The 14,766-nt window shown below is 44.2% G+C and overlaps 1 protein-coding gene across 1 annotated transcript; it reads right to left on the bottom strand.

The window, feature by feature from the left end:
* Positions 1-2,365: 2,365 nt before the first annotated feature.
* On the bottom strand, positions 2,366-14,262 carry LOC129330262 (vomeronasal type-2 receptor 26-like). Its single transcript, XM_054980300.1, has 6 exons — positions 14,154-14,262; positions 12,953-13,260; positions 10,656-11,507; positions 9,643-9,861; positions 8,394-8,520; positions 2,366-3,273 (listed from the first exon to the last, which is right to left on the bottom strand). The coding sequence occupies exons 1-6, from the start codon at positions 14,260-14,262 to the stop codon at positions 2,366-2,368; spliced, it is 2,523 nt and encodes an 840-aa protein (XP_054836275.1).
* Positions 14,263-14,766: the final 504 nt, after the last annotated feature.

The raw sequence follows: 14,766 nt of genomic DNA, 5'->3' as shown, positions 1-14,766 counted from the left end.
CACCGAATAGCTTGTTTGGGTCTTTTTTTTTTTCATTCGTGCCCATGTCTACTCAAAACCTGAGTTCGATCCTGGCGGAAGCCTTCCATCCTTTCAAGGTCACTAAAATGAGTACCCAGTTTCCTGGGGGTAAAGTGTAGATGACTGGGGAAGGCAATCTCAAACTGCCCCATAACAGAAGTCTGCCGAGAAAATGTCATGATGCAACATCCCCCCATGAGTCAGTAATGACTCAGTGCTTGCACAGGGGACTTCCTTTACATTTACCTTTCCCCAAAGAAAACAAGCATGTGAAGATCTGTTGCTAGAAGAAGCTGAAGTTGTTTGGGATCGTTCACCAAATGATGAGGTGTGTTTGTACCTTTCAGATAGACAAATACAATCTCAGGGTACTATCAGGTTTCTCACTTGGAACATTGCAAGCTGGGCATAAAAGAAGCCGGATGCCTCCTTTAAAGAAGACATAGTCTTCTTTGATATCATACTGTTTCAAGAAACTTGAGCTAGGGTCTGGGTGATGCTTAATGGATATACTATATGTTAACTCCATGCATCTGATGGAGGAAAAGGGGTGGACTTAGTGAGGGCTTGCTAATCTTATTTCTGCGAAATTTCAGGCCACAGTCACCAAATTGGAGTCATGCAGCCAGTGGGCCAAGGCTACAGTTATTACGTCTAGTCATCAACACAGGGTGGAAATATACATTAAGTCCCTAGGGGTGCTCAAGTGAACCTCATTTCATGTGTTTCCCCTCCAACTTTCCATACACTCGCTCGCACAGTCACATTTCAATTTTCTCCGCATGAACACATTCACGTGTTCCATATCAGTTCCTCCTCAACTGCTAAAAGTATCCCAATTTCCCCCACCTCCCCCTTCAATTCATTGAAATGCTCATCTTGACACTCATCACCCAGCTCTCTGGCACCTCTGTTTTTAACCATGTGAGCGTATTCTGTGATGATGAGTGGACTTACACAGTTATGTGATACCTATATAACTTCCCATACACAAGGACCTCCATCGTTGTTAACCCTTAAAGAACTTCTGGGCTAGACAGGCAGAGGCTGGGATAGTATATCTAGCTCCTTCACACCCTGGCTACGAGTAATTGATTCATCCTTGCTGGACAATAAGCAAGCCTCCACTTCCCAACATAACGCCATCAAAGTCCAAGCCATTGTTAAATCATCCCAAGCTGATACTCTGGGCAAGAAATCCAATCACCCGCAGCCGATAGTATATGGCATACCATGCCCATATGTGGAGTTCTTTCTCCCCCTAAAACTTCCACTCCCTTATATTCAAAGTCTGACAGTTGATTTAATTTATGTCATCCATAGTCTGCCTTTCTCATTGAGATGCAAGGTAGATTACACCATATGAGATTAGTACAATCAGTATAAAGCACATTTCAATACAGTATCAAGGACATTTCCATAAACAATGCTATAGGGTACATAGATACAAGTTTTAAAAACATAGTATTAGCAAGAATCCAATACCAAGTAGAAAAAATACTGAAACAGAACACAATCAATTCTAGGACTAACATTAAAAAACATGGAGCACAGGTTGTACACAGGAGTACATATTGAAAGCAACAGATAATATGTAAGGCAATATGGTGGTGAAGTCTATGGTCCCTAACTCATTAGCAATGCATCTGAGACCCCATCCCTACAATACAGACCTCCCATTCGAGCAAAAATCCTTTTTGAATAGTTTGGTTTTGCATTGTTTGCAGGAAGCCAGGAGAGTGGCTTTGGCAGGTCATTCTACAGAATAGGGGGGCCACCACAGACCCCTCACACTGAAACCTTTAAAAGGGGCACTCCAGGTGGTTTTGTGGCTGGTATGAATTCAACCTGCTGCCTCAACTACATGTTAGAATCTGCTTTGAACTTTCACCCCCTGACCTGCTTTTCATCACCCACTCCTGGACTGGATTTCACCCATTTTATCTCTTCAGGATCAGCCTCATATGTTTTCTTTCTCTCCTTTATTCCCTCAAAGCACCACTGGCTTGCTCATCAGCTAGCCAGCCCTTCTTTGACAGTATTTCCCCAACAAACAACAGTTCACGGGCAAGTAGGCTTGTTTAAGGTTTAGCTTTTATTTATGGTGCTGCCTCATTTTGCTATTCTTGCTTTTCCATTCTTCCATTCTTTATTTTGTTAGGGGAATAAAAATCTTTCTTAGTTCATTCCCCTCTCAAACTATTTTCCAAAACAATAGGGAAATACCCTCCCCCCCCATGCTATTTTGACAAAAGAACCTAAACCCAACTGTTTTTTAAAAAAACTGCTTGTCTAGTTTGACCCATAGTTAACAAGAAATCAAACAAGCAGAGAATATTCAGATTTAGGTCCTTTTTTTGTTCCTTATAAGATGGTCTCTACTATTGAGATCAGGTCTCAGAACAATAATATAGCACTTGGGGAGAAAGATGCAACCCAGGAGACCAGCTCCAGAGGCCAGGATGGAGAAGACCTCCACAGCCACCATGGACTTCCCTTTAGTGCTCAGATAGGTGGGCACAAAAGAGACCCACACGCTGCAGAACATCAGCATGCTGAAGGTGATTAATTTGGCTTCATTGAAGCTATCAGGCAGCTTCCTAGCTAGAAAAGCTACAATGAAGCTGATAACAGCCAGAAAACCCATATAACCCAGGACAATGTAAAACATAGTAACTGACCCTTCATTACATTCCACTATGATCTCTTTCACCAATGAATGGAAATCCAAGCTGGGGAATGGGGGATAGGTTCCCAACCAAATTGAACAGATGGTGACTTGTATGAGGGGACAAACCAGCGCAATGGAATTTACCCATTGACTCCTCAACATTTCCCTCATTGCGTTTCCTGGCTTAGTGGCCATGAAGGCCAGAACAACTGTGACAGTTTTTGCCAAGATGGAAGAAACGGCAACAGAAAAAATTATGCTGAAGGCAGTTTGTCGGAGAAGGCAGGTGGCCTTCTTGGGTTGACCGATGAATAGGAAGGAGCAGAGGAAACCAAACAGGAGAGAGTTGAGGAGGACATATGTTAGCTTTCGGTTGTTGGCTTTGACAATCGGCGTGTCCCGATGTTTAATGATCGTTGCCAGAACTACTGATGTGATGAGAAACAGCAAAAGAGCAAGAGAAGCCAAAACAACCCCCCAAATCTCTTGATAGGAAAGGAAATGTATGGCCTTGGAGATACATCCATCTTGGTTCTTGTTTGGGTATTGATCTTCTGGGCATGGGACACAGCGATCAGCATCTGAAACAAACAACCATCAATGAAGTTGTCTACAGGACATGTTCACAGTGTAGTCTCGAGTAGAGATGAGCACGAACAGAAAAAAACCCGAACATGATGTTTGTTGTTTGTTGCCATCCACGAACAGGGACTCACGAACAACCATGAACATGGCCCTGTTCACGAACATGTTCGTGGTTGGCTGTTCATGGGGCCAGCAGGCTCTCCTCCAGCCATCATCCAAGTCAAGATTCCTACTGCACCACTCCCAGAGACCTGACCTGAGCAGGCAGCAGGAAAGGTACCAATAATAAATAATAGCTTGGCCCAGAATCTGGCAGCAGCCCTGGAACTTGAAGGGGTAGATCCCTATCCCACCACACGCAAAGAAAATTCAAGCTCCAATGCACTCTATCAAAATGCCAGAAGCAGCTGTCTCTCTACTGGCTGCAAAGCCAGAGCTGGGAACACCGCTCCCCCCTGCTATTTGTTCCCTTGTAACAAATTTGGAGCTCCACACTTGAAAGGAAGACCTGCCTATCAAGCTAAATTGGGCTTAGATTGGGGTTTCCAGGGCAACAGCAGAAGTTCAGACAGAGTTCAGGCAGTCCCTGCCTCTGGTTGCCAAGGGAATTGATTGCAGGTGCCAGACTGTCTGGCTTGACAAACAGCAATGAACGAGCCTTGCAATGACCACCTGTTTGTTTAGAATGGGGCCTCACTAACAGCTTGTTCGCGAACAGCAGATTGGGCTGTCAGTGGCTTTTTTTTGTTCGTATTGCTGTTCATGCCCATCTCTAGTCTCGAGTTGACTCTCACCCAATGAGATGGAATGATACACTGGCCAGACGAGTGTAAGCCAGTGGTTCTCAAACTGTGGACTCAGGGCATATGCATGGATCAAAATTCTCTTTCACAGGTGGATTGAGAGTCCAGGGGGAAGAAGAAGGAATAGTGTTAGAATGCTCTGCAATGCTTTGTGGAAAATTTAGGTTTGCCGCTGAATAAAGTGAGAAGTGACCATGAAATACAGCCAATTACTCCAGCAATGCTATATATTTATAAATACTAAATTTGAAAAATAGAATAGAAACAGGTGTGATGTTAATTGATGGGAGATTCCTGTGTTTTATGTCAGATAAGGAGAAAGTAGCATGAAGTGACTTTGCAAGTGTCTCCCAAAAAGTTCAGGAAGTTTGAGTATCACTAGTATTAACCTAAGGGTGAAATTCCCCTTCGATGAATCTTTGTTTCTGATCCTGAAACTTAGAAGAATGGGGTCTAAAAGGATTCTGCACAACTTGTTGAGAAAGATGAGCACACTTCCAGACTCACATCTAGAGGGGACAAAGTTCTGCAAGAAAAAGTCACCTGTGGCTGAACAAACAGACAAAACCTCAGAAATTGATTTGTGATTTATTGTCGAAGGCTTTCACGGCCGGAGAACGATGGTTGTTGTGGATTTTCCGAACTGTATAGCTGTGGTCTTGGCATTGTAGTTCTTGATGTTTCGCCAGCAGTTGTGACTGGCATCTACAGAGGTGTAGCACCAAAAGACAGAGATCTCTCAGTGTCATAGTGTGGAGAAGATGTGCAGAAGATCTTCTTCACACTATGACACTGAGAGATCTCTGTCTTTTGGTTCTAAACCTCTGTAGATGTCAGTCACAACTGCTGGCGAAACGTCAGAAACTACAATGCCAAGACCATGGCTATACAGCCTGGAAAATCCACAACAACCATTGATTTGTGATTGTTCTTGAAATTATGACCTGTTGAAAGGAAGAGGAACAAAGGCAAAAATTGTATGGAGCATAATCTGAGCAAGACAAGCTCTGATTCTGGATTAAGGCTGTCATACCCAGATTTCTGCAAGAAGCACTGAACTACCTACCCAGATCAGCTGTTGGAACCATTTGCCATAGCTGCCAAACTGGTTCAGATGTCGACTACTAAAACTGGAAATATGCCCCATAAAAAATTAGATGTAAAAAGCAGACCTTGCTGACTATAGCAGGAAAGTCCTCAAATTTTGTACTGAAGAATCAGATTTATTCTATACAGACTGCCGGTGGATTTGGTGGTATAGGGAGAGAATGTAGAATTTAGAGATATTCCTTTATATTTAACTGTTTTAAGGAATTACTTTGTGGACTTGCCCTAAGACCACACGACAGTAGGGTGTTTAAGAACAAGGCTTTGAGACTACCTTATAAGATGTTTCAGCTGCTATCTTAACTCATTCCTCATTCTGTCATTCCATCGGTGGAATCAGAAGTATTGCAGGTGGTGTCCATAAGGACTAGACCTGAGGGCAGAAGTCTGGGACCGGAGTTCATGGCTTCTTCAGGGGGATGAAAAAAACAGGCCTTAGCTAGAGATGCCACAACTTTCAAATCAAATGTGTTCAGACAGTGGCCATTTCCACTCGTCTTACCTGCCTGTGGAACATCTCTCTTTTTTTTTTGAATTTTTTTTTTATTTTTTTATTACCTACATTAACTAACAATACAAAGGGAAAGAAGGGGGCAGGGGAAGGAAAGAAAAAAACAGCAACATATAACAACACTACACTACAAATAATGCTTTCCCTTCATACTGCCATTATTAAGAAATTAAAACTTTGTAAGATATTGATGGAGTGGTTGACCTTGCAAAATACAGATTATAATCCAAATTAAGTCTTCCTCCCCCCCTGCGTCTCGGACGCAGTTCTCTCTGACCACTGCAACCGCAGTGCTCGTTCCCTCCCCCCCCCCCTTCGGATTTCAAATCCTTTTCTTCTTGCTTGGTGTCTTGCTGAAATTCTTGGTTTTTGTCCTCAAAATCCCTTAGTTGATCTTCTGATGTTATCTTGTAAGCTTGATTTTTGTAACTGAACCAGATACCTTCTGGAAATAGCCATTTATACTTTATTCCACGTTCCCTCAGAAGAGCTGCGATCCTTTTATACTTAAATCTCCTTTTCCAAACTAAGAATGGAACGTCCTTCAGTATCTTAACTTTATTACCCAGAAAGTCCAGATCCGCATTGTATGAGTTGTATAGGATAGTGTCTCGGATCCTCTTAGATGAAAAACTGATGATGATCTCGCGAGGCAGCTGACGCTTCGTTGCATATTTTGAAGAAGCCCGACGGACTTCCAAAATGGCACCTTTTACCTCTTCTTTAGTTGCCCTCGTGGGTGTCGCCAACAGTTCCGAGACCAGATCCCTTAAAACCTCATTCTCCTCCTCTTTCACGTTCTGGAGGCTCAAAATTGTCTGTGTTCGTTCCACTTGTAGCCCGATCAGCTGGTTCTCCACCAGCTTTAACTCTTTGTTCGTTGCCCTCACGAGTGACGCATTTTCCCAAGCAGACTTCTCTGCCCCCCCCCCGCTGCTTCCTTAATGGTTTTCACTTCGCTCTCAATTAAGCCCACCCTTTGATCTGTTTCATTCAGCTTGTCAACAAAGGGCTTTATGGCTTCGATAACTGACCTCTTCACCAAGTCTTCGAGCGACTCTCCTTTCCCCTGCAGGGCAGCCGAAATTGACTTGCCCAAAGCAGGACTCTGCTTTTTCGCTGCCATTTTAGGGGGGGGGCGCCAAACAAATTCTGAAACTCAGCGAGGGGGAAGAACGAGCCTTCTTAGCTTCAGATCCCACCACTCCTTCGCATGCGCTTGTAATAACAGAAGGGATTCGCTTACTTACAGGCTTCCGCCTAGTTCTGCTCTTTGCCATTTTCCATGGCCCGGCAGCACACGAGGTGCTGCGCACATCTGCCGGCCTCCATAGGAACAAACGGGCAATTTACCCCCTGCATCAATTTCAGGGGGCTCTTCCCGCCACGTTCCGGACCCTGCCTCCCTCACTGGGAGTCCTGGGGGCTAATCTTCACAGATCAGCCGCCCGGTCAGGCTGCTCGGGCGCTTCCTCCCGGACCTGCAGAGAGGAGCGTCCAACATGGCCGAGAAAACGAAACCGAATGGCTGTGGAACATCTCTCAAAAGACCCGGAAGACAGCATCGTCTTGTGTGAAATCACACCAGGAAGACGCTGTTATCTGGGAGTTTTGCACGAAATCGTGCAATACTCCTGGATAACAGCGTCTTCCTGGCATGATTTCACACAAGACGATGCTGTCTTCAGGGTCTTTCACGCGATGTTCCGCAGGCAGGTAAGATGTGTGGCAACGGCTAATGTTCAGACGTGAGAATCAGATGTCAACTGATCACTCATATGTTCGGTTGACACCGAACAACTCAAAATCTGCTGAACAATGTACTTCGATTCTTTTAAAACAGAGCGCATGCTGAAACACTGCCTATCCAAATATATTGGCAGCTAAAGACTACTGATAATAACACCAAATAGTATGTTTTTAAAAACACAGCATTTCTTTATGCCTGATTAACATGATTTTCACTTATCTGACTGCCTTTGTCTGCATCCAAGACAGCAAGCCACCATTTCCCCAGCATTTCCCCCTGCTGTGTGACTGGAGGGCTTTTCTAAAACATCGGTAATTGCTGTAGTGAAAGAGCACGTTAACATTCAAACAATCTTTTGTCACATCTAGGAATCCTGTTTGCTTTTTTGAATCCTATTTTTCTCATGTGAGACATGTTATTTTGTTTGTTTCCAGTTTGTTTCAAAAATTCCAGCTTCGTATCTTTCCACTCAATTAGTACTTTATCATTCTACCCTATCCATATTTATTAAAAGAAACATAAGCTTCCTGATAGAGTATGAAACAGGCAAAAATAGGATGGCCAATTAGAGACAGTCTCAAAAAATTCCAGTTCACCCCCAAAGCACACGGGGGGGGGAGGGAAATGCTAGCTACCGCTGTAGGAAATTCAGTTACATTGTACTGCACTGATAGAAGGAATACAGTAAAGCAACCTGCCGAACAGGCATGAACAGGTTGACAAAGAGTCACCCAAAAATCAGGTCCCTGCTCACAGATGGTGAAGGAGATGTGAGCAGAAATAGCAGGTATTTGAGTGTCCTAGCTGAAGTGCATTACCATGCTATGGGGAGAAGACTATTAAGTGCCAAGTCTTAACCTAACCGATGTTCATGCCACTTGCAAATCTGCTCAAGTTAAAACACCTTCTCCACTTTAACATGGGTTTCAAGACAAGCTGATCTACCTGTGTAGTTAGAAATGGCCCCTTCCGCACAACGGAAACATTCATAACAGCAAACGGGCACCCCTTCTTGAACTGTCCTGCTGTAACCCGGCAAGCAGCTCTCCACACACCTGGAAGAGGGCAGCTTCTAAACAGAAAAAGAGGAACTGGTGAGGTTTTCTACATGGCTGCAATACCTTCCTTGCACCCAGGAGGACTCAGAGTTACTGTGAAGAATTTTCTTCTGCATGTTGGGAAGAATTGTCAGCTTAGGAGGGCAAATATTCTCCATAAAATTGCCTTTGTATTGTCGAAGGCTTTCACGGCCGGAGAACGATGGTTGTTGTGGGTTTTCCGGGCTGTATTGCCGTGGTCTTGGCATTGTAGTTCCTGACGTTTCGCCAGCAGCTGTGGCTGGCATCTTCAGAGGTGTAGCACCAAAAGATAGAGATCTCTCAGTGATGGTGACACTGAGAGATCTCTATCTTTTGGTGCTACACCTCTGAAGATGCCAGCCACAGCTGCTGGCAAAACGTCAGGAACTACAATGCCAAGACCACGGCAATACAGCCCAGAAAACCCACAACAACCAAAATTGCCTTTGTTTTATTTAAAAAATGAAGGCTCAGGAAACATCCTCCTGACACAATAGCAGCTGCAAGCAATGCAGAGATTTTAAAAAGGGCTGACTTGAGACTTGAGAATATTCACTTCTTCCACACCTGGGTAGTCCAAACAATCGCATCTGTGTTAATGTTGAAATCTTGGCTTGGGAGAGCTCTAGGATCCATCCTTCCAACTTTCACTTGAGCTGAAGATTGATTTGGGAAGAAGATCAAGTTCAGAATATCGTAGCCAGTGGATCTCTTGCAACTATGCAGTCCAATAATGCTACCATCATCCCCTGCTCCTCCCACTTTTTTCCCACTGCACTGAAACAGCAAATTCAACAGTATGCTGCATCGTTGGGCCCTCCCCTCCTCCAACTTTGCTTTCCCTCCCAACCTGTGCAGTAATGCCACTATTTGGTTTAAAAGGGAAATGGGGAAAAGCCCTTTAAAGGGCAAACAAGGAGGAAGAACTTTCAAACCAGAGCTTAGCTGCAGCTCCACCTACCCGCTCCATCCCAATCACTGGTTTCCCTTTACTAACAGATTAAAGCAGGTTTGTTTTTAATCTGTTTTAAAGGGGGAAGTCCTGGGGACACCACAAGCTGTACTGAGAATTCTCTAATTCTCCCATGACTTGAGAATATTCACTTCTTCCACACCTGGGTAGTCCAAACAATCGCATCTGTGTTAATGATGAAATCTTGGCTTGGGAGAGCTCTAGGATCCATCCTTCCAACTTTCACTTGAGCTGAAGATTGATTTGGGAAGAAGATCAAGTTCAGAATATCGTAGCCAGTGGATCTCTTGCAACTTTCAGCAAAAACAACTTCCTCTCCTGCACTGTTGTTGAATCGGATGTTCCTCAAAGAGGCATGAATCTGAAATAAAAGAGATGCTTTGAGAAAGAGAAGACTTGCCCATGAGCTCAGACCAGAGACTATGGACTGGATAGCATGAAGAAAGCTGGGGAGGGGGAGGAGGAATGCTCTTTCTTTTGGGGGGCGGTGGTGGCTTTGCGGATTATCTGGTGATGCTCCCTCCATATTGCGTACATCTACTAATGGGGTGGAATTCTGCTGTAAATGCAAGATAGTCAAAGGGATCAGAGGCCAGCCCAATCAGGATAACTTTTAAACTTCTTTGGACACACACCAAAGCAATGGAAGTCCGGCGGAATTCATGAAAAGCCAGCAGTTCTGCATACTGGGCAATTGGGTCAGTTTCAAAAAACCAACTCAACCCATGCAAATGGCCAGGCCAGGTTGGCTGGACATGCAGATCCCATTATGTTTAAACTCCAGTAGGAGGTTAAGAAAGATTTCACTTGCAGCAGCAGCAGCTGTGATCGGGGTGAGATGGGGACAGAAGGAAGCAGAGGGAGAAGAGGGGTTATCAATGGTGAAGTCCCTTCCCTCTGACACCAAGGCCCAGATAGGGCAGCTAGAGAGGTGGCTGGACAGCCTCACCTAGGAGCAAGGAACCCTGAGTGAGATTGCGTACATTAATTAGAGTTATAGAAGAACCCCCAGTGCCATGGAGAGCTTAGTTTCTTTTGGATGTGCCAGTAGCACTGACCCCTCACTTCACTGACCCAAGCAGCAAGGCAGTTTAGTAGGGGAGAGGACTGCCCATTCCTTTACACACGAGCCGCATGTCAGAGAAAGGATGTTACCTGCCATGGCTGGATATCCAGAAGCCTCTTGGCGTTTCCCATCCTTGCATGCTTTGATCCAAATGGGTACATGGCATGGAGTGCATGAGCTACAGAATAGACGGCATTGTAGATATTGTAACTGTTGCCAGTCAGGCTCATTTCGAATACAGCGGGTGTCAAGTTCTCAATATTCTCCTTCCCTGTACAGTATGGTATAGTCAATGGAAGGGTTAAATTTGGTTTCAGAATCAAACACCAAAATGCAAGTTTCCACCACTTGCTGATAAAGACATCTCCTTGGGGGTTGTATGGATCTAAAGTCCGGAGAAAACTGCGAAATCCTGGCACATCACTTGTGTGGCCTCTGAAGGACAGAGCACCGTGGAAGGCCTGAACAGCCCCCCACTCAAAGAAAAACCCCATTGCGGCAAATTCCCACTGGCTCGTCACAATCCAGACCTTCTCAAGAGACGTTTTAGTCTCTTGTTTGTATCTAGAAAGGGGTCTGATTAAATTCCGTATGGAGTTTGAGTCACCAGAGACAACCACCACTTTGGCCTCTGTCTGCAAAAGTGCTGAAACTAGATGGAAATAGTCAGTGATAGGAGCATGAAACACAGAGATTTCTGACAAGGTCCTTTTTGTGAACTCGACACAGATGTCGTTCTGGGCAAGCATCGGTGTCAGGGCCTGGATGAAATTTTCCCCGCTGTCATCATCAGGAGCAATGATCCCAATCCAGTTCCAGTGGAAATGAAGGAGTAAGCGGATTAATCCCAAATACTGTGGGACTTCACTGGGGTCAATTTGGTAGAAGGAAGGGAATAGAGTTCTCTCCCTCAGAATGGGGTTGAATGAACTGTAACCCAGCTGGTGGAGGAGAGGAAGAGTTTTAGTTGAAAAATGAATTTTTAAGTGATATGTGATGTGTTCAGGAGTCCACAAAAACCAGGGCTGTGGAGGTAAAATCCCAGACCGCGATGGCTGGATTTTCCTCACTCCTTATCAAAAATTCCCCTCAGATGTCAAATCTTGGCACAGGCCAGCCTACCGACCTAGCAGGATTAGAACAATGTTGAGTCAAGGAAGGAACTGGGCTGCAATAAATTAACCACCTTGGCAAGAGGGGTGGTAATAAGAAAGCGAAAAGGGGGGAGGAAATCCTCCAAGGACACTTTGGAAGGTGACAAAAGCCCTGTGACTTGGAATGGGAACATTAAGGATGAGTTTGGTACTGCCTAAACAAGTATATTTAATTAATGAAACTTGTTCTGCTTCCTGTGGCCCCATTTACCTTTAGCCTATAACCATGGTGTTATTTGGGCACTGGTTCACCAACCAGTGAGAAATTCCATGTATTATGTCCTTCCTGGGATTTGTTCCTAATGGAAGGGAAGAAAACTAGATCCTTGGGTATCTTTATATTAGATTATGTTACATTTACAGGCAAAGCACAGGTGGAGGCAAAGAAATGCTCCTACTGGGCAACAGATCTGCTACCCCATAATATATTTCCAGAGAGAGAGAGAGAGAGAGAGAGAGAGAGAGATTCTGCATCCTCAAGTGGTTTAGCCAGATCCCCACCAATGGCTGCCTCCTCTCTTGCCACTTTACAAATCTGAACCCAAACCTGTCAGCTCTTTGTCTTGGTCTTTAACCTGCCCACATCTAAATGCTGTGCTTGTTTTCTTTACAGTGGCCAGTCAGCTTGCTGAAGGGGGCAGCTTTGGAGTGTCACTTCTTCTTAGCCCTGATTAGCGTTTTGCAATCCATTTATTGAGTTTTGGAGGACTTCTACTGCAAGGAGAAAACCTTAGAGCCCACCCTTTTCACGCTCGATATATTGTGCCTCAGTGATCAGGCATCACACAAATCCAAGGGAGATGCACCCCCCCACACACACACACACCTTATCATACTTGGTGTTTATGCATGTGATGGTGGACTTTGAATCACAGATGTTTTGCTGTCAGGAATTTTTTATTCTTTGAGGTCCCACTAAACCCTTTAGGGTTTTTTGGGGGGGTACAAACCACAGCTGCTTCATACTGAATCAAGCTGAGAAGAGGTGACAGCCTCTCAGATTGACTAGAGGTGTTCTCAGGCCTACGTCCTTTGAATGTGGGCTTCAGAGAACTGAGCATAACACGACACATACAGGCTATAAATTCTGTTTATTGTCAGAAATATATTACTGAAGAGCCTGGTTCTCTACTCTCATGTGTCTTTTCAGCACCCTAAAGATAGACAGACCCTATTGCCTCCCCGAACTGCATCCCTCAGCAAACTTTCTTGCTCTAGAAAAATCCCCTTACCTGTGGGATCTTGAAGAGGTCCAGGATATTGGCCATCTGGATTGAGATTCTGGAGTAGAGACTTCCAATGATGGAGAGCAGCTCTTCCTGTCTGCTGCATCTGTAGTTAGGAACCACTTGACCCCGTGCGGAGAGGAATGACAAGCTGACTTGGTAGGTCATACTGGCGAAGTAGGTGTCCTCGAAGATGCGGAAACCCAGCGTGACGTTGGGGAGAAGTGCCGGATCCTTGTTGATCTCACTGATGGCAAATACCAGGGCCAGGATGTGCTGATAGTTTTTGGGCACTGGGCTGCAATGACAGTTAACTAGTAAAGGGAATGGCAGAACTAAGGGTACAAAGGAAGGCCAACTGGCTCTGTACCTACTGCCTAAGATCAAACCCACATCGACCTAAAGAATACTTTGAAGTCCAATCTCCATAGATTTGCAGTAACATTTAAGGTTGTCAAAAACCTAGTCCACCATCTACATCCAGCTGCTCAGGGACACTCAAGGGGTCTGTGAGACAATCCCTTCCCCCATCAGCTTTCTGTTTATCTCGCAACAAACCTCCCCAGTTCCCTAACTTTTCTAACCTTGGCTCCTCGCTTGCAGGTAGGGTGAGATATAAATCCAACAAGATAGATAGATAGATAGATAGATAGATAGATAGATAGATAGATAGATAGATAGATAGATAGATAGATAGATAGATAGATAGATAGATAGATAGATAGATAGATAGATAGATAGATAGAGAGATAGAGAGATAGAGAGATAGAGAGATAGATAGATAGATAGATATCAATACTAATTTATTTAATCAATATTAATTAGATAAATTAAGATAATTATGTTACAAAGATAAAGCACAGGAGAAATGACTCATTAAAAATTGACATTAAAGTCTGGGTATAAGCAACTAAGGCGAGGGGATGAGAGCTATTATATAATTTAGCTGTGCTGTTATATATTCTGTATATATCTATTAGCTAAAATTAAATCTTCACTTTAAAAAAATATTCATAACATTTATATAGTTCTTTTTTTAAAAAAAAAGTTATACCCCATGCTCATAAGAAATGATTTAAAGAACTGTGTTGCTCCTAGACACACACAACAGAGAACAGATCAACCTAGAAGCCTTCTGAAAACAGTTACCGTGCAGGGAATAAAATTCTGGGTGGTTCTTTAAAAGTTACATCTGCAGCTGCAGTACTGAGGTAGGGCAAAACTCCGCCAACAAGGAGGTCTCCTGGCCTGTAATAGTCTTCTTGGAGCTTGAAGGGTCTGGTGAAGAGGCCCCTGGGCCCCTGTGTCCTGTGCATGGCTTGAGGCACAAACCAGGAGAAGAGCAGGGTACAAATTAGCAGCACAGCCATAGAAATCTTCATTCCTAAGATTGCAGGAGAGACCCTGAGAGGTCTGCGTTGGGGCTTTACATTGGAGGCAGAAAGCATCCAACGTCGAAGTGGTCACTGCCCATCCCAGACTCACCTGAAAGGGATCATTTATAATGTTCTCAGTACACAAATATTTTGTCCTGATTTCTTTGTTATCTGCCTGGAAGGTGGAAAACAACAGGTGCTCAGTAGAAATTACTGTGATTTTTTATAATTTCAAGGGAGAAAAATAATTACATCTCAGTAGTGCTGTATTTGCACTTTGGCCAAAGAACACTTGATGGCATAACTCTCTACTTTTCCTTTGGGCGGATGCATGTATTCAGGAAGTTGTCTTTAGTCACCAAGTTCTTGACTTAGGCCTATGTGGAGTTGCCAACTTTCCTGCTATGGCTGCTGATCTCCTGTCACCGCATCTCATCCCCCACT

Source organism: Eublepharis macularius, chromosome 5, assembly GCF_028583425.1.
Source record: "Eublepharis macularius isolate TG4126 chromosome 5, MPM_Emac_v1.0, whole genome shotgun sequence".
Classification (NCBI taxonomy): Eukaryota; Metazoa; Chordata; class Lepidosauria; order Squamata; family Eublepharidae; genus Eublepharis; species Eublepharis macularius.
Note: the sequence above shows the minus strand (reverse complement) of the source record. Positions and strands in the feature narration are given on the sequence as shown.